Source organism: Phalacrocorax carbo, chromosome Z (assembly GCF_963921805.1).
Source record: "Phalacrocorax carbo chromosome Z, bPhaCar2.1, whole genome shotgun sequence".
Classification (NCBI taxonomy): domain Eukaryota; kingdom Metazoa; phylum Chordata; class Aves; order Suliformes; family Phalacrocoracidae; genus Phalacrocorax; species Phalacrocorax carbo.
Window position 1 is genome coordinate 11,273,128 of NC_087548.1, and position 18,037 is coordinate 11,291,164.

The following is an 18,037-nucleotide window of genomic DNA, read 5'->3' on the forward strand; positions in this document are numbered from 1 at the left end:
GACGGAAAACACGCTTGGGCAGGAAGGGAAACTTCAGCTCCACAAAAGACGCACCACAGCTCACCCTGCAGCACCAACACGGAAACCCTCACACACCTCCCCGGCACAGCTGCCCCCAAGGGCTCTGCCCCAGCGCTTTCGCATCCCACAGCCAACCGCTCCCGCCAACCTCCCCCCAACACACCGCCGCCCTCCCCACGCACGGACACCCCACCAACGCGCTTCCCCAACACCACCACAGCCACCAGCCAAAACTGAAAGCCACAGCCGGAAACTCGCTGCGATCAGAAAGCGAGGAAGGGAAGGACGCGGCACCACATAAAGCCGGCCGCCCGGCAGCACCCCAAGCACAGCGCCCACCCGCACCACCACCGAGCCTGAGCGGGCTCCTGCCCACCACCACCCACGCACCACCCGCAGCCCCGCCATGGCCGCGCCCGCAACCCCACAGCCCCGCCTGCGCCACGGTGCCGCGGTGCTCCTGATCCTCCGCACGGCTCTCGCCACCGCCCTCGCCTGCCACCACCTCCGTCCCCGCGACGCCACCTTCCCCTGGGACAGCACCCACCTCCTCCAGGCCATGGCTCCCAGCCCCGCACCGCCCTGCCACCACCTGCACGACCCCTTCCCCTTCCCCGACACCCTCCTCCACACCAACCACCCACAGCAAGCCGCCGCCGCCGCTCACCGCCTCCTCCAGCGCCTCTTCGACACCCTCAGCAGCCCGACCGTCCCCCAACACTGGGACGCCCAGGCACGCCACCGCCTCCTCAACAGCCTCCAGCACCACAGCCGGCAGCTACAGCGATGCCTGACAGACAGCGGCACGCTCCTCCAAGGCCAAGGGCTCCGCAAGCTGCTGCTCGACATCGAGATATACTTTGGGCGCATCCAGGACTTCCTCCGCACCCACAACCACAGCCCCTGCGCCTGGGACCACGTCCGCCTCGAAGCTCGCCTCTGCTTCCAACGCCTCCAAAACCTCACCCGCACCCTGCGCGGTTAGCCCAGGCACCCCCACCCACCCCCACGGCCCCACCACCACTTCTGCACCACCGCCCCATCCCCAACTCTCCTCTCCCGCCTCCCCGACCCATGGCAACAGCCGCCCTGCACCCCCAGCCTCCACTCACTGCTCCGCTATGTACACCGCTTACTCTATTTCTTGGGACAGCTATAGGACTTACTCTATTTATTGGGACAACTATAGGACTTACTCTATTTATTGGGACAACTATGGGACTTACTCTATTTATTGGGACTACGCTGTCTATTTATTCACCTATTTATTCACCAGAAAATAAAGACCTGTTGCAAAAAGCTTGCCACTACCTCTTGTCTCCGAAGCACAGGAACCAGCCATTGGGGTGGGGGGAAGACACCTCCACTCAACACCCACTCCAAGCCCTGCTCCAAACGGGGCTCCGCGCGTCCCGTGCCCACGCTTCTCTTTGCCGCCTCCCCAGGGAGGCCCTTTCCTCAACCTATTCCCACAACCTCTGACAGGGTGTAGCCGTCGCCATCAGGATCATCTCCTCGGCCCTGCTCTCCTCAACATTTTCCACCTTCCGTCCCGCTTTAGACCCACCCCTCACCAGCCCCGGAGCCCTCACTACGAGGCCGACACGGACCTGTTGGCTGGAGCGCGTCCCGACGAGGGACACAAATACGAGCCCAGGGCTGCAACACCCCTCCCACGAGGGAAGGCTGAGAGAGTTGCGCCTGTTCAGCCTGCAGAAGAGAAGGCTCCGGGGAGACCTTCTTGCCGCCTTTCAATACTTTGCGCGGGCTTAGAAGAAAGATGGGGACAGGCTTGCTGGCAGGGCCTCTAGCCACGGGACAGGGCGTCGTGGTTTTAAACTCCAAGGCGCTACCATTCAGGCTAGATGCAAGGAAGACTTTTTTTACCCATGACGGGGGCCAAACACTGCAACACGTTGCCCACAGAGGTGCTCGATGCCCCGTCCCTGCAAACACTCACGGTCACGTTGGACGGGGCTCTGAGCCACCTCATCTAGTCCAAGATGCCCCTGCCCGTTCCCTGCGGGGGCTGGCCCAGGTCACCTTTGAAGGACAACCCAAACCATTCCATGATTCTACAGAGGAGAGGCACGGCACACATCCTCGCTCGGCTTAGGCTCAGCTCCGCTACTCTTGCCGCTACTTCAGGCATTCTTCACGACAACTCTCTCGGCGCGCTGCTTGAAAACACCTCGCAGCACCAACCATTCTAGGGCAACGGGGACAAGGTCCAGCCACGGACCTCCAACTGCCTCCTCCAGAGGCGGCACCTAGCTACGCCACATCATCGTGCACGTGCCAGCACCCCAACCACAGCGCCCACCAGCACAACGCTGACGGACAAGACCACGGCTCCCAGCCCGACACCGACACGCGCACCTTTCCCCCGCTCCAACAGCTTTCGGGAAACACGTGGCAGCATCTCTCACACAAGCAGAACGTGATCCTCGCTGCTGCAACGGACCCGAAAACCTCAGCGCGACTGCAACCTCCACCTCCTCCTCCTCCCACTCAGTGCTCTACGGCTGCAGCAGCTGGCTCAGCTCCACCGCCAGGCGACTCTTGGACACCCCTCCTCTAGGGCCGCAGGGGCTCACGCCAGCCCAAACGCAACACCCTGCGCTTACGGGGGACATCATCTGCTTTGCTCTCCAGGCACCTCAGGCGAGGAGCCACAGAAAACACAAGACGACCCCTGCCACAGGGCCACGCGCGTGGGACCGCAGCCAGGGACCCAGCGCAGCACCAGCACCAGCACCAGCACCAGCACCAGCACCAGCACGACGAGCAAAGCTCTTCCCTTCTTCCTCTTCCTTTTCCCTCAAGCCTTGCCGCCTGCCTTTCTTCCCCATTCTCATCAGCTTCTCACGCGGGAGCTGGGGCAGCTCCGTCCACCAACACACCCAATGCCCAAGTGCCCACACCCAGAGCCACCCCCAGGCCCTCGCTCCGGGAGGCGGCTCCCCAGGCTCTGCCAAGTGCCATCGCTTCACAACCCTTCTTCCCAACGCAAAAAGAAAAGACCAGCGGAGATGAAAACAAAGGCGAGCCACAAGCAAAAGGGAAACAGACCACAGCCAACACCACGGCACTACAGACGGAAAACACGCTTGGGCAGGAAGGGAAACTTCAGCTCCACAAAAGACGCACCACAGCTCACCCTGCAGCACCAACACGGAAACCCTCACACACCTCCCTGGCACAGCTGCCCCCAAGGGCTCTGCCCCAGCGCTTTCGCATCCCACAGCCAACCGCTCCCGCCAACCTCCCCCCAACACACCGCCGCCCTCCCCACGCACGGACACCCCACCAACGCGCTTCCCCAACACCACCACAGCCACCAGCCAAAACTGAAAGCCACAGCCGGAAACTCGCTGCGATCAGAAAGCGAGGAAGGGAAGGACGCGGCACCACATAAAGCCGGCCGCCCGGCAGCACCCCAAGCACAGCGCCCACCCGCACCACCACCGAGCCTGAGCGGGCTCCTGCCCACCACCACCCACGCACCACCCGCAGCCCCGCCATGGCCGCGCCCGCAACCCCACAGCCCCGCCTGCGCCACGGTGCCGCGGTGCTCCTGATCCTCCGCACGGCTCTCGCCACCGCCCTCGCCTGCCACCACCTCCGTCCCCGCGACGCCACCTTCCCCTGGGACAGCACCCACCTCCTCCAGGCCATGGCTCCCAGCCCCGCACCGCCCTGCCACCACCTGCACGACCCCTTCCCCTTCCCCGACACCCTCCTCCACACCAACCACCCACAGCAAGCCGCCGCCGCCGCTCACCGCCTCCTCCAGCGCCTCTTCGACACCCTCAGCAGCCCGACCGTCCCCCAACACTGGGACGCCCAGGCACGCCACCGCCTCCTCAACAGCCTCCAGCACCACAGCCGGCAGCTACAGCGATGCCTGACAGACAGCGGCACGCTCCTCCAAGGCCAAGGGCTCCGCAAGCTGCTGCTCGACATCGAGATATACTTTGGGCGCATCCAGGACTTCCTCCGCACCCACAACCACAGCCCCTGCGCCTGGGACCACGTCCGCCTCGAAGCTCGCCTCTGCTTCCAACGCCTCCAAAACCTCACCCGCACCCTGCGCGGTTAGCCCAGGCACCCCCACCCACCCCCACGGCCCCACCACCACTTCTGCACCACCGCCCCATCCCCAACTCTCCTCTCCCGCCTCCCCGACCCATGGCAACAGCCGCCCTGCACCCCCAGCCTCCACTCACTGCTCCGCTATGTACACCGCTTACTCTATTTCTTGGGACAGCTATAGGACTCACTCTATTTCTTGGGACAGCTATAGGACTTACTCTATTTATTGGGACAGCTATAGGACTTACTCTATTTATTGGGACAACTATAGGACTTACTCTATTTATTGGGACAACTACGGGACTTACTCTATTTATTGGGACTACGCTGTCTATTTATTCACCTATTTATTCACCAGAAAATAAAGACCTGTTGCAAAAAGCTTGCCACTACCTCTTGTCTCCGAAACACAGGAACCAGCCATTGGGGTGGGGGGAAGACACCTCCACTCAACACCCACTCCAAGCCCTGCTCCAAACGGGGCTCCGCGCGTCCCGTGCCCACGCTTCTCTTTGCCGCCTCCCCAGGGAGGCCCTTTCCTCAACCTATTCCCACAACCTCTGACAGGGTGTAGCCGTCGCCATCAGGATCATCTCCTCGGCCCTGCTCTCCTCAACATTTTCCACCTTCCGTCCCGCTTTAGACCCACCCCTCACCAGCCCCGGAGCCCTCACTACGAGGCCGACACGGACCTGTTGGCTGGAGCGCGTCCCGACGAGGGACACAAATACGAGCCCAGGGCTGCAACACCCCTCCCACGAGGGAAGGCTGAGAGAGTTGCGCCTGTTCAGCCTGCAGAAGAGAAGGCTCCGGGGAGACCTTCTTGCCGCCTTTCAATACTTTGCGCGGGCTTAGAAGAAAGATGGGGACAGGCTTGCTGGCAGGGCCTCTAGCCACGGGACAGGGCGTCGTGGTTTTAAACTCCAAGGCGCTACCATTCAGGCTAGATGCAAGGAAGACTTTTTTTACCCATGACGGGGGCCAAACACTGCAACACGTTGCCCACAGAGGTGCTCGATGCCCCGTCCCTGCAAACACTCACGGTCACGTTGGACGGGGCTCTGAGCCACCTCATCTAGTCCAAGATGCCCCTGCCCGTTCCCTGCGGGGGCTGGCCCAGGTCACCTTTGAAGGACAACCCAAACCATTCCATGATTCTACAGAGGAGAGGCACGGCACACATCCTCGCTCGGCTTAGGCTCAGCTCCGCTACTCTTGCCGCTACTTCAGGCATTCTTCACGACAACTCTCTCGGCGCGCTGCTTGAAAACACCTCGCAGCACCAACCATTCTAGGGCAACGGGGACAAGGTCCAGCCACGGACCTCCAACTGCCTCCTCCAGAGGCGGCACCTAGCTACGCCACATCATCGTGCACGTGCCAGCACCCCAACCACAGCGCCCACCAGCACAACGCTGACGGACAAGACCACGGCTCCCAGCCCGACACCGACACGCGCACCTTTCCCCCGCTCCAACAGCTTTCGGGAAACACGTGGCAGCATCTCTCACACAAGCAGAACGTGATCCTCGCTGCTGCAACGGACCCGAAAACCTCAGCGCGACTGCAGCCTCCACCTCCTCCTCCTCCCACTCAGTGCTCTACGGCTGCAGCAGCTGGCTCAGCTCCACCGCCAGGCGACTCTTGGACACCCCTCCTCTAGGGCCGCAGGGGCTCACGCCAGCCCAAACGCAACACCCTGCGCTTACGGGGGACATCATCTGCTTTGCTCTCCAGGCACCTCAGGCGAGGAGCCACAGAAAACACAAGACGACCCCTGCCACAGGGCCACGCGCGTGGGACCGCAGCCAGGGACCCAGCGCAGCACCAGCACCAGCACCAGCACCAGCACCAGCACGACGAGCAAAGCTCTTCCCTTCTTCCTCTTCCTTTTCCCTCAAGCCTTGCCGCCTGCCTTTCTTCCCCATTCTCATCAGCTTCTCACGCGGGAGCTGGGGCAGCTCCGTCCACCAACACACCCAATGCCCAAGTGCCCACACCCAGAGCCACCCCCAGGCCCTCGCTCCGGGAGGCGGCTCCCCAGGCTCTGCCAAGTGCCATCGCTTCACAACCCTTCTTCCCAACGCAAAAAGAAAAGACCAGCGGAGATGAAAACAAAGGCGAGCCACAAGCAAAAGGGAAACAGACCTCAGCCAACACCACGGCACTACAGACGGAAAACACGCTTGGGCAGGAAGGGAAACTTCAGCTCCACAAAAGACGCACCACAGCTCACCCTGCAGCACCAACACGGAAACCCTCACACACCTCCCCGGCACAGCTGCCCCCAAGGGCTCTGCCCCAGCGCTTTCGCATCCCACAGCCAACCGCTCCCGCCAACCTCCCCCCAACACACCGCCGCCCTCCCCACGCACGGACACCCCACCAACGCGCTTCCCCAACACCACCACAGCCACCAGCCAAAACTGAAAGCCACAGCCGGAAACTCGCTGCGATCAGAAAGCGAGGAAGGGAAGGACGCGGCACCACATAAAGCCGGCCGCCCGGCAGCACCCCAAGCACAGCGCCCACCCGCACCACCACCGAGCCTGAGCGGGCTCCTGCCCACCACCACCCACGCACCACCCGCAGCCCCGCCATGGCCGCGCCCGCAACCCCACAGCCCCGCCTGCGCCACGGTGCCGCGGTGCTCCTGATCCTCCGCACGGCTCTCGCCACCGCCCTCGCCTGCCACCACCTCCGTCCCCGCGACGCCACCTTCCCCTGGGACAGCACCCACCTCCTCCAGGCCATGGCTCCCAGCCCCGCACCGCCCTGCCACCACCTGCACGACCCCTTCCCCTTCCCCGACACCCTCCTCCACACCAACCACCCACAGCAAGCCGCCGCCGCCGCTCACCGCCTCCTCCAGCGCCTCTTCGACACCCTCAGCAGCCCGACCGTCCCCCAACACTGGGACGCCCAGGCACGCCACCGCCTCCTCAACAGCCTCCAGCACCACAGCCGGCAGCTACAGCGATGCCTGACAGACAGCGGCACGCTCCTCCAAGGCCAAGGGCTCCGCAAGCTGCTGCTCGACATCGAGATATACTTTGGGCGCATCCAGGACTTCCTCCGCACCCACAACCACAGCCCCTGCGCCTGGGACCACGTCCGCCTCGAAGCTCGCCTCTGCTTCCAACGCCTCCAAAACCTCACCTGCACCCTGCGCGGTTAGCCCAGGCACCCCCACCCACCCCCACGGCCCCACCACCACTTCTGCACCACCGCCCCATCCCCAACTCTCCTCTCCCGCCTCCCCGACCCATGGCAACAGCCGCCCTGCACCCCCAGCCTCCACTCACTGCTCCGCTATGTACACCGCTTACTCTATTTCTTGGGACAGCTATAGGACTTACTCTATTTATTGGGACAGCTATAGGACTTACTCTATTTATTGGGACAACTATAGGACTTACTCTATTTATTGGGACAACTACGGGACTTACTCTATTTATTGGGACTACGCTGTCTATTTATTCACCTATTTATTCACCAGAAAATAAAGACCTGTTGCAAAAAGCTTGCCACTACCTCTTGTCTCCGAAGCACAGGAACCAGCCATTGGGGTGGGGGGAAGACACCTCCACTCAACACCCACTCCAAGCCCTGCTCCAAACGGGGCTCCGCGCGTCCCGTGCCCACGCTTCTCTTTGCCGCCTCCCCAGGGAGGCCCTTTCCTCAACCTATTCCCACAACCTCTGACAGGGTGTAGCCGTCGCCATCAGGATCATCTCCTCGGCCCTGCTCTCCTCAACATTTTCCACCTTCCGTCCCGCTTTAGACCCACCCCTCACCAGCCCCGGAGCCCTCACTACGAGGCCGACACGGACCTGTTGGCTGGAGCGCGTCCCGACGAGGGACACAAATACGAGCCCAGGGCTGCAACACCCCTCCCACGAGGGAAGGCTGAGAGAGTTGCGCCTGTTCAGCCTGCAGAAGAGAAGGCTCCGGGGAGACCTTCTTGCCGCCTTTCAATACTTTGCGCGGGCTTAGAAGAAAGATGGGGACAGGCTTGCTGGCAGGGCCTCTAGCCACGGGACAGGGCGTCGTGGTTTTAAACTCCAAGGCGCTACCATTCAGGCTAGATGCAAGGAAGACTTTTTTTACCCATGACGGGGGCCAAACACTGCAACACGTTGCCCACAGAGGTGCTCGATGCCCCGTCCCTGCAAACACTCACGGTCACGTTGGACGGGGCTCTGAGCCACCTCATCTAGTCCAAGATGCCCCTGCCCGTTCCCTGCGGGGGCTGGCCCAGGTCACCTTTGAAGGTCAACCCAAACCATTCCATGATTCTACAGAGGAGAGGCACGGCACACATCCTCGCTCGGCTTAGGCTCAGCTCCGCTACTCTTGCCGCTACTTCAGGCATTCTTCACGACAACTCTCTCGGCGCGCTGCTTGAAAACACCTCGCAGCACCAACCATTCTAGGGCAACGGGGACAAGGTCCAGCCACGGACCTCCAACTGCCTCCTCCAGAGGCGGCACCTAGCTACGCCACATCATCGTGCACGTGCCAGCACCCCAACCACAGCGCCCACCAGCACAACGCTGACGGACAAGACCACGGCTCCCAGCCCGACACCGACACGCGCACCTTTCCCCCGCTCCAACAGCTTTCGGGAAACACGTGGCAGCATCTCTCACACAAGCAGAACGTGATCCTCGCTGCTGCAACGGACCCGAAAACCTCAGCGCGACTGCAGCCTCCACCTCCTCCTCCTCCCACTCAGTGCTCTACGGCTGCAGCAGCTGGCTCAGCTCCACCGCCAGGCGACTCTTGGACACCCCTCCTCTAGGGCCGCAGGGGCTCACGCCAGCCCAAACGCAACACCCTGCGCTTACGGGGGACATCATCTGCTTTGCTCTCCAGGCACCTCAGGCGAGGAGCCACAGAAAACACAAGACGACCCCTGCCACAGGGCCACGCGCGTGGGACCGCAGCCAGGGACCCAGCGCAGCACCAGCACCAGCACCAGCACCAGCACCAGCACCAGCACGACGAGCAAAGCTCTTCCCTTCTTCCTCTTCCTTTTCCCTCAAGCCTTGCCGCCTGCCTTTCTTCCCCATTCTCATCAGCTTCTCACGCGGGAGCTGGGGCAGCTCCGTCCACCAACACACCCAATGCCCAAGTGCCCACACCCAGAGCCACCCCCAGGCCCTCGCTCCGGGAGGCGGCTCCCCAGGCTCTGCCAAGTGCCATCGCTTCACAACCCTTCTTCCCAACGCAAAAAGAAAAGACCAGCGGAGATGAAAACAAAGGCGAGCCACAAGCAAAAGGGAAACAGACCACAGCCAACACCACGGCACTACAGACGGAAAACACGCTTGGGCAGGAAGGGAAACTTCAGCTCCACAAAAGACGCACCACAGCTCACCCTGCAGCACCAACACGGAAACCCTCACACACCTCCCCGGCACAGCTGCCCCCAAGGGCTCTGCCCCAGCGCTTTCGCATCCCACAGCCAACCGCTCCCGCCAACCTCCCCCCAACACACCGCCGCCCTCCCCACGCACGGACACCCCACCAACGCGCTTCCCCAACACCACCACAGCCACCAGCCAAAACTGAAAGCCACAGCCGGAAACTCGCTGCGATCAGAAAGCGAGGAAGGGAAGGACGCGGCACCACATAAAGCCGGCCGCCCGGCAGCACCCCAAGCACAGCGCCCACCCGCACCACCACCGAGCCTGAGCGGGCTCCTGCCCACCACCACCCACGCACCACCCGCAGCCCCGCCATGGCCGCGCCCGCAACCCCACAGCCCCGCCTGCGCCACGGTGCCGCGGTGCTCCTGATCCTCCGCACGGCTCTCGCCACCGCCCTCGCCTGCCACCACCTCCGTCCCCGCGACGCCACCTTCCCCTGGGACAGCACCCACCTCCTCCAGGCCATGGCTCCCAGCCCCGCACCGCCCTGCCACCACCTGCACGACCCCTTCCCCTTCCCCGACACCCTCCTCCACACCAACCACCCACAGCAAGCCGCCGCCGCCGCTCACCGCCTCCTCCAGCGCCTCTTCGACACCCTCAGCAGCCCGACCGTCCCCCAACACTGGGACGCCCAGGCACGCCACCGCCTCCTCAACAGCCTCCAGCACCACAGCCGGCAGCTACAGCGATGCCTGACAGACAGCGGCACGCTCCTCCAAGGCCAAGGGCTCCGCAAGCTGCTGCTCGACATCGAGATATACTTTGGGCGCATCCAGGACTTCCTCCGCACCCACAACCACAGCCCCTGCGCCTGGGACCACGTCCGCCTCGAAGCTCGCCTCTGCTTCCAACGCCTCCAAAACCTCACCCGCACCCTGCGCGGTTAGCCCAGGCACCCCCACCCACCCCCACGGCCCCACCACCACTTCTGCACCACCGCCCCATCCCCAACTCTCCTCTCCCGCCTCCCCGACCCATGGCAACAGCCGCCCTGCACCCCCAGCCTCCACTCACTGCTCCGCTATGTACACCGCTTACTCTATTTCTTGGGACAGCTATAGGACTCACTCTATTTCTTGGGACAGCTATAGGACTTACTCTATTTATTGGGACAGCTATAGGACTTACTCTATTTATTGGGACAACTATAGGACTTACTCTATTTATTGGGACAACTACGGGACTTACTCTATTTATTGGGACTACGCTGTCTATTTATTCACCTATTTATTCACCAGAAAATAAAGACCTGTTGCAAAAAGCTTGCCACTACCTCTTGTCTCCGAAGCACAGGAACCAGCCATTGGGGTGGGGGGAAGACACCTCCACTCAACACCCACTCCAAGCCCTGCTCCAAACGGGGCTCCGCGCGTCCCGTGCCCACGCTTCTCTTTGCCGCCTCCCCAGGGAGGCCCTTTCCTCAACCTATTCCCACAACCTCTGACAGGGTGTAGCCGTCGCCATCAGGATCATCTCCTCGGCCCTGCTCTCCTCAACATTTTCCACCTTCCGTCCCGCTTTAGACCCACCCCTCACCAGCCCCGGAGCCCTCACTACGAGGCCGACACGGACCTGTTGGCTGGAGCGCGTCCCGACGAGGGACACAAATACGAGCCCAGGGCTGCAACACCCCTCCCACGAGGGAAGGCTGAGAGAGTTGCGCCTGTTCAGCCTGCAGAAGAGAAGGCTCCGGGGAGACCTTCTTGCCGCCTTTCAATACTTTGCGCGGGCTTAGAAGAAAGATGGGGACAGGCTTGCTGGCAGGGCCTCTAGCCACGGGACAGGGCGTCGTGGTTTTAAACTCCAAGGCGCTACCATTCAGGCTAGATGCAAGGAAGACTTTTTTTACCCATGACGGGGGCCAAACACTGCAACACGTTGCCCACAGAGGTGCTCGATGCCCCGTCCCTGCAAACACTCACGGTCACGTTGGACGGGGCTCTGAGCCACCTCATCTAGTCCAAGATGCCCCTGCCCGTTCCCTGCGGGGGCTGGCCCAGGTCACCTTTGAAGGACAACCCAAACCATTCCATGATTCTACAGAGGAGAGGCACGGCACACATCCTCGCTCGGCTTAGGCTCAGCTCCGCTACTCTTGCCGCTACTTCAGGCATTCTTCACGACAACTCTCTCGGCGCGCTGCTTGAAAACACCTCGCAGCACCAACCATTCTAGGGCAACGGGGACAAGGTCCAGCCACGGACCTCCAACTGCCTCCTCCAGAGGCGGCACCTAGCTACGCCACATCATCGTGCACGTGCCAGCACCCCAACCACAGCGCCCACCAGCACAACGCTGACGGACAAGACCACGGCTCCCAGCCCGACACCGACACGCGCACCTTTCCCCCGCTCCAACAGCTTTCGGGAAACACGTGGCAGCATCTCTCACACAAGCAGAACGTGATCCTCGCTGCTGCAACGGACCCGAAAACCTCAGCGCGACTGCAGCCTCCACCTCCTCCTCCTCCCACTCAGTGCTCTACGGCTGCAGCAGCTGGCTCAGCTCCACCGCCAGGCGACTCTTGGACACCCCTCCTCTAGGGCCGCAGGGGCTCACGCCAGCCCAAACGCAACACCCTGCGCTTACGGGGGACATCATCTGCTTTGCTCTCCAGGCACCTCAGGCGAGGAGCCACAGAAAACACAAGACGACCCCTGCCACAGGGCCACGCGCGTGGGACCGCAGCCAGGGACCCAGCGCAGCACCAGCACCAGCACCAGCACCAGCACCAGCACCAGCACGACGAGCAAAGCTCTTCCCTTCTTCCTCTTCCTTTTCCCTCAAGCCTTGCCGCCTGCCTTTCTTCCCCATTCTCATCAGCTTCTCACGCGGGAGCTGGGGCAGCTCCGTCCACCAACACACCCAATGCCCAAGTGCCCACACCCAGAGCCACCCCCAGGCCCTCGCTCCGGGAGGCGGCTCCCCAGGCTCTGCCAAGTGCCATCGCTTCACAACCCTTCTTCCCAACGCAAAAAGAAAAGACCAGCGGAGATGAAAACAAAGGCGAGCCACAAGCAAAAGGGAAACAGACCACAGCCAACACCACGGCACTACAGACGGAAAACACGCTTGGGCAGGAAGGGAAACTTCAGCTCCACAAAAGACGCACCACAGCTCACCCTGCAGCACCAACACGGAAACCCTCACACACCTCCCCGGCACAGCTGCCCCCAAGGGCTCTGCCCCAGCGCTTTCGCATCCCACAGCCAACCGCTCCCGCCAACCTCCCCCCAACACACCGCCGCCCTCCCCACGCACGGACACCCCACCAACGCGCTTCCCCAACACCACCACAGCCACCAGCCAAAACTGAAAGCCACAGCCGGAAACTCGCTGCGATCAGAAAGCGAGGAAGGGAAGGACGCGGCACCACATAAAGCCGGCCGCCCGGCAGCACCCCAAGCACAGCGCCCACCCGCACCACCACCGAGCCTGAGCGGGCTCCTGCCCACCACCACCCACGCACCACCCGCAGCCCCGCCATGGCCGCGCCCGCAACCCCACAGCCCCGCCTGCGCCACGGTGCCGCGGTGCTCCTGATCCTCCGCACGGCTCTCGCCACCGCCCTCGCCTGCCACCACCTCCGTCCCCGCGACGCCACCTTCCCCTGGGACAGCACCCACCTCCTCCAGGCCATGGCTCCCAGCCCCGCACCGCCCTGCCACCACCTGCACGACCCCTTCCCCTTCCCCGACACCCTCCTCCACACCAACCACCCACAGCAAGCCGCCGCCGCCGCTCACCGCCTCCTCCAGCGCCTCTTCGACACCCTCAGCAGCCCGACCGTCCCCCAACACTGGGACGCCCAGGCACGCCACCGCCTCCTCAACAGCCTCCAGCACCACAGCCGGCAGCTACAGCGATGCCTGACAGACAGCGGCACGCTCCTCCAAGGCCAAGGGCTCCGCAAGCTGCTGCTCGACATCGAGATATACTTTGGGCGCATCCAGGACTTCCTCCGCACCCACAACCACAGCCCCTGCGCCTGGGACCACGTCCGCCTCGAAGCTCGCCTCTGCTTCCAACGCCTCCAAAACCTCACCCGCACCCTGCGCGGTTAGCCCAGGCACCCCCACCCACCCCCACGGCCCCACCACCACTTCTGCACCACCGCCCCATCCCCAACTCTCCTCTCCCGCCTCCCCGACCCATGGCAACAGCCGCCCTGCACCCCCAGCCTCCACTCACTGCTCCGCTATGTACACCGCTTACTCTATTTCTTGGGACAGCTATAGGACTTACTCTATTTATTGGGACAACTATAGGACTTACTCTATTTATTGGGACAACTACGGGACTTACTCTATTTATTGGGACTACGCTGTCTATTTATTCACCTATTTATTCACCAGAAAATAAAGACCTGTTGCAAAAAGCTTGCCACTACCTCTTGTCTCCGAAGCACAGGAACCAGCCATTGGGGTGGGGGGAAGACACCTCCACTCAACACCCACTCCAAGCCCTGCTCCAAACGGGGCTCCGCGCGTCCCGTGCCCACGCTTCTCTTTGCCGCCTCCCCAGGGAGGCCCTTTCCTCAACCTATTCCCACAACCTCTGACAGGGTGTAGCCGTCGCCATCAGGATCATCTCCTCGGCCCTGCTCTCCTCAACATTTTCCACCTTCCGTCCCGCTTTAGACCCACCCCTCACCAGCCCCGGAGCCCTCACTACGAGGCCGACACGGACCTGTTGGCTGGAGCGCGTCCCGACGAGGGACACAAATACGACCCCAGGGCTGCAACACCCCTCCCACGAGGGAAGGCTGAGAGAGTTGCGCCTGTTCAGCCTGCAGAAGAGAAGGCTCCGGGGAGACCTTCTTGCCGCCTTTCAATACTTTGCGCGGGCTTAGAAGAAAGATGGGGACAGGCTTGCTGGCAGGGCCTCTAGCCACGGGACAGGGCGTCGTGGTTTTAAACTTCACGGCGCTACCATTCAGGCTAGATGCAAGGAAGACTTTTTTTACCCATGACGGGGGCCAAACACTGCAACACGTTGCCCACAGAGGTGCTCGATGCCCCGTCCCTGCAAACACTCACGGTCACGTTGGACGGGGCTCTGAGCCACCTCATCTAGTCCAAGATGCCCCTGCCCGTTCCCTGCGGGGGCTGGCCCAGGTCACCTTTGAAGGACAACCCAAACCATTCCATGATTCTACAGAGGAGAGGCACGGCACACATCCTCGCTCGGCTTAGGCTCAGCTCCGCTACTCTTGCCGCTACTTCAGGCATTCTTCACGACAACTCTCTCGGCGCGCTGCTTGAAAACACCTCGCAGCACCAACCATTCTAGGGCAACGGGGACAAGGTCCAGCCACGGACCTCCAACTGCCTCCTCCAGAGGCGGCACCTAGCTACGCCACATCATCGTGCACGTGCCAGCACCCCAACCACAGCGCCCACCAGCACAACGCTGACGGACAAGACCACGGCTCCCAGCCCGACACCGACACGCGCACCTTTCCCCCGCTCCAACAGCTTTCGGGAAACACGTGGCAGCGTCTCTCACACAAGCAGAACGTGATCCTCGCTGCTGCAACGGACCCGAAAACCTCAGCGCGACTGCAGCCTCCGCCTCCTCCTCCTCCCACTCAGTGCTCTACGGCTGCAGCAGCTGGCTCAGCTCCACCGCCAGGCGACTCTTGGACACCCCTCCTCTAGGGCCGCAGGGGCTCACGCCAGCCCAAACGCAACACCCTGCGCTTACGGGGGACATCATCTGCTTTGCTCTCCAGGCACCTCAGGCGAGGAGCCACAGAAAACACAAGACGACCCCTGCCACAGGGCCACGCGCGTGGGACCGCAGCCAGGGACCCAGCGCAGCACCAGCACCAGCACCAGCACCAGCACGACGAGCAAAGCTCTTCCCTTCTTCCTCTTCCTTTTCCCTCAAGCCTTGCCGCCTGCCTTTCTTCCCCATTCTCATCAGCTTCTCACGCGGGAGCTGGGGCAGCTCCGTCCACCAACACACCCAATGCCCAAGTGCCCACACCCAGAGCCACCCCCAGGCCCTCGCTCCGGGAGGCGGCTCCCCAGGCTCTGCCAAGTGCCATCGCTTCACAACCCTTCTTCCCAACGCAAAAAGAAAAGACCAGCGGAGATGAAAACAAAGGCGAGCCACAAGCAAAAGGGAAACAGACCACAGCCAACACCACGGCACTACAGACGGAAAACACGCTTGGGCAGGAAGGGAAACTTCAGCTCCACAAAAGACGCACCACAGCTCACCCTGCAGCACCAACACGGAAACCCTCACACACCTCCCCGGCACAGCTGCCCCCAAGGGCTCTGCCCCAGCGCTTTCGCATCCCACAGCCAACCGCTCCCGCCAACCTCCCCCCAACACACCGCCGCCCTCCCCACGCACGGACACCCCACCAACGCGCTTCCCCAACACCACCACAGCCACCAGCCAAAACTGAAAGCCACAGCCGGAAACTCGCTGCGATCAGAAAGCGAGGAAGGGAAGGACGCGGCACCACATAAAGCCGGCCGCCCGGCAGCACCCCAAGCACAGCGCCCACCCGCACCACCACCGAGCCTGAGCGGGCTCCTGCCCACCACCACCCACGCACCACCCGCAGCCCCGCCATGGCCGCGCCCGCAACCCCACAGCCCCGCCTGCGCCACGGTGCCGCGGTGCTCCTGATCCTCCGCACGGCTCTCGCCACCGCCCTCGCCTGCCACCACCTCCGTCCCCGCGACGCCACCTTCCCCTGGGACAGCACCCACCTCCTCCAGGCCATGGCTCCCAGCCCCGCACCGCCCTGCCACCACCTGCACGACCCCTTCCCCTTCCCCGACACCCTCCTCCACACCAACCACCCACAGCAAGCCGCCGCCGCCGCTCACCGCCTCCTCCAGCGCCTCTTCGACACCCTCAGCAGCCCGACCGTCCCCCAACACTGGGACGCCCAGGCACGCCACCGCCTCCTCAACAGCCTCCAGCACCACAGCCGGCAGCTACAGCGATGCCTGACAGACAGCGGCACGCTCCTCCAAGGCCAAGGGCTCCGCAAGCTGCTGCTCGACATCGAGATATACTTTGGGCGCATCCAGGACTTCCTCCGCACCCACAACCACAGCCCCTGCGCCTGGGACCACGTCCGCCTCGAAGCTCGCCTCTGCTTCCAACGCCTCCAAAACCTCACCCGCACCCTGCGCGGTTAGCCCAGGCACCCCCACCCACCCCCACGGCCCCACCACCACTTCTGCACCACCGCCCCATCCCCAACTCTCCTCTCCCGCCTCCCCGACCCATGGCAACAGCCGCCCTGCACCCCCAGCCTCCACTCACTGCTCCGCTATGTACACCGCTTACTCTATTTCTTGGGACAGCTATAGGACTCACTCTATTTCTTGGGACAGCTATAGGACTTACTCTATTTATTGGGACAACTATAGGACTTACTCTATTTATTGGGACAACTACGGGACTTACTCTATTTATTGGGACTACGCTGTCTATTTATTCACCTATTTATTCACCAGAAAATAAAGACCTGTTGCAAAAAGCTTGCCACTACCTCTTGTCTCCGAAGCACAGGAACCAGCCATTGGGGTGGGGGGAAGACACCTCCACTCAACACCCACTCCAAGCCCTGCTCCAAACGGGGCTCCGCGCGTCCCGTGCCCACGCTTCTCTTTGCCGCCTCCCCAGGGAGGCCCTTTCCTCAACCTATTCCCACAACCTCTGACAGGGTGTAGCCGTCGCCATCAGGATCATCTCCTCGGCCCTGCTCTCCTCAACATTTTCCACCTTCCGTCCCGCTTTAGACCCACCCCTCACCAGCCCCGGAGCCCTCACTACGAGGCCGACACGGACCTGTTGGCTGGAGCGCGTCCCGACGAGGGACACAAATACGACCCCAGGGCTGCAACACCCCTCCCACGAGGGAAGGCTGAGAGAGTTGCGCCTGTTCAGCCTGCAGAAGAGAAGGCTCCGGGGAGACCTTCTTGCCGCCTTTCAATACTTTGCGCGGGCTTAGAAGAAAGATGGGGACAGGCTTGCTGGCAGGGCCTCTAGCCACGGGACAGGGTGTCGTGGTTTTAAACTCCAAGGCGCTACCATTCAGGCTAGATGCAAGGAAGACTTTTTTTACCCATGACGGGGGCCAAACACTGCAACACGTTGCCCACAGAGGTGCTCGATGCCCCGTCCCTGCAAACACTCACGGTCACGTTGGACGGGGCTCTGAGCCACCTCATCTAGTCCAAGATGCCCCTGCCCGTTCCCTGCGGGGGCTGGCCCAGGTCACCTTTGAAGGTCAACCCAAACCATTCCATGATTCTACAGAGGAGAGGCACGGCACACATCCTCGCTCGGCTTAGGCTCAGCTCCGCTACTCTTGCCGCTACTTCAGGCATTCTTCACGACAACTCTCTCGGCGCGCTGCTTGAAAACACCTCGCAGCACCAACCATTCTAGGGCAACGGGGACAAGGTCCAGCCACGGACCTCCAACTGCCTCCTCCAGAGGCGGCA

At 62.5% G+C, this 18,037-nt stretch overlaps 7 protein-coding genes across 13 annotated transcripts in view; 6 read left to right on the forward strand and 1 right to left on the reverse strand.

Annotated features, from left to right (window-relative positions):
- The window catches only part of UBAP2 (ubiquitin associated protein 2), a 158,216-nt gene that overhangs the window by 30,209 nt on the left and 109,970 nt on the right, over positions 1-18,037 (reverse strand). The window lies entirely within an intron of this gene.
- On the forward strand, positions 428-1,006 carry LOC135310584 (interferon-like). Its single transcript, XM_064438707.1, has one exon. The coding sequence runs from the start codon at positions 428-430 to the stop codon at positions 1,004-1,006; it is 579 nt and encodes a 192-aa protein (XP_064294777.1).
- Positions 3,545-4,123, forward strand: LOC135310585 (interferon-like). The gene has a single exon (XM_064438708.1). The coding sequence runs from the start codon at positions 3,545-3,547 to the stop codon at positions 4,121-4,123; it is 579 nt and encodes a 192-aa protein (XP_064294778.1).
- On the forward strand, positions 6,716-7,294 carry LOC135310586 (interferon-like). Its single transcript, XM_064438709.1, has one exon. The coding sequence runs from the start codon at positions 6,716-6,718 to the stop codon at positions 7,292-7,294; it is 579 nt and encodes a 192-aa protein (XP_064294779.1).
- Positions 9,863-10,441, forward strand: LOC135310587 (interferon-like). Its single transcript, XM_064438710.1, has one exon. The coding sequence runs from the start codon at positions 9,863-9,865 to the stop codon at positions 10,439-10,441; it is 579 nt and encodes a 192-aa protein (XP_064294780.1).
- LOC135310589 (interferon-like) lies at positions 13,040-13,618 on the forward strand. The gene has a single exon (XM_064438713.1). The coding sequence runs from the start codon at positions 13,040-13,042 to the stop codon at positions 13,616-13,618; it is 579 nt and encodes a 192-aa protein (XP_064294783.1).
- Positions 16,145-16,723, forward strand: LOC135310590 (interferon-like). Its single transcript, XM_064438714.1, has one exon. The coding sequence runs from the start codon at positions 16,145-16,147 to the stop codon at positions 16,721-16,723; it is 579 nt and encodes a 192-aa protein (XP_064294784.1).

Excerpts from the sequence above, each read along its gene's own strand:
- LOC135310584 (XM_064438707.1), top strand. The coding sequence starts at position 428 with ATGGCCGCGCCCGCAACCCCACAGCCCCGCCTGCGCCACGGTGCCGCG.
- LOC135310585 (XM_064438708.1), top strand. The coding sequence starts at position 3,545 with ATGGCCGCGCCCGCAACCCCACAGCCCCGCCTGCGCCACGGTGCCGCG.
- LOC135310586 (XM_064438709.1), top strand. The coding sequence starts at position 6,716 with ATGGCCGCGCCCGCAACCCCACAGCCCCGCCTGCGCCACGGTGCCGCG.
- LOC135310587 (XM_064438710.1), top strand. The coding sequence starts at position 9,863 with ATGGCCGCGCCCGCAACCCCACAGCCCCGCCTGCGCCACGGTGCCGCG.
- LOC135310589 (XM_064438713.1), top strand. The coding sequence starts at position 13,040 with ATGGCCGCGCCCGCAACCCCACAGCCCCGCCTGCGCCACGGTGCCGCG.
- LOC135310590 (XM_064438714.1), top strand. The coding sequence starts at position 16,145 with ATGGCCGCGCCCGCAACCCCACAGCCCCGCCTGCGCCACGGTGCCGCG.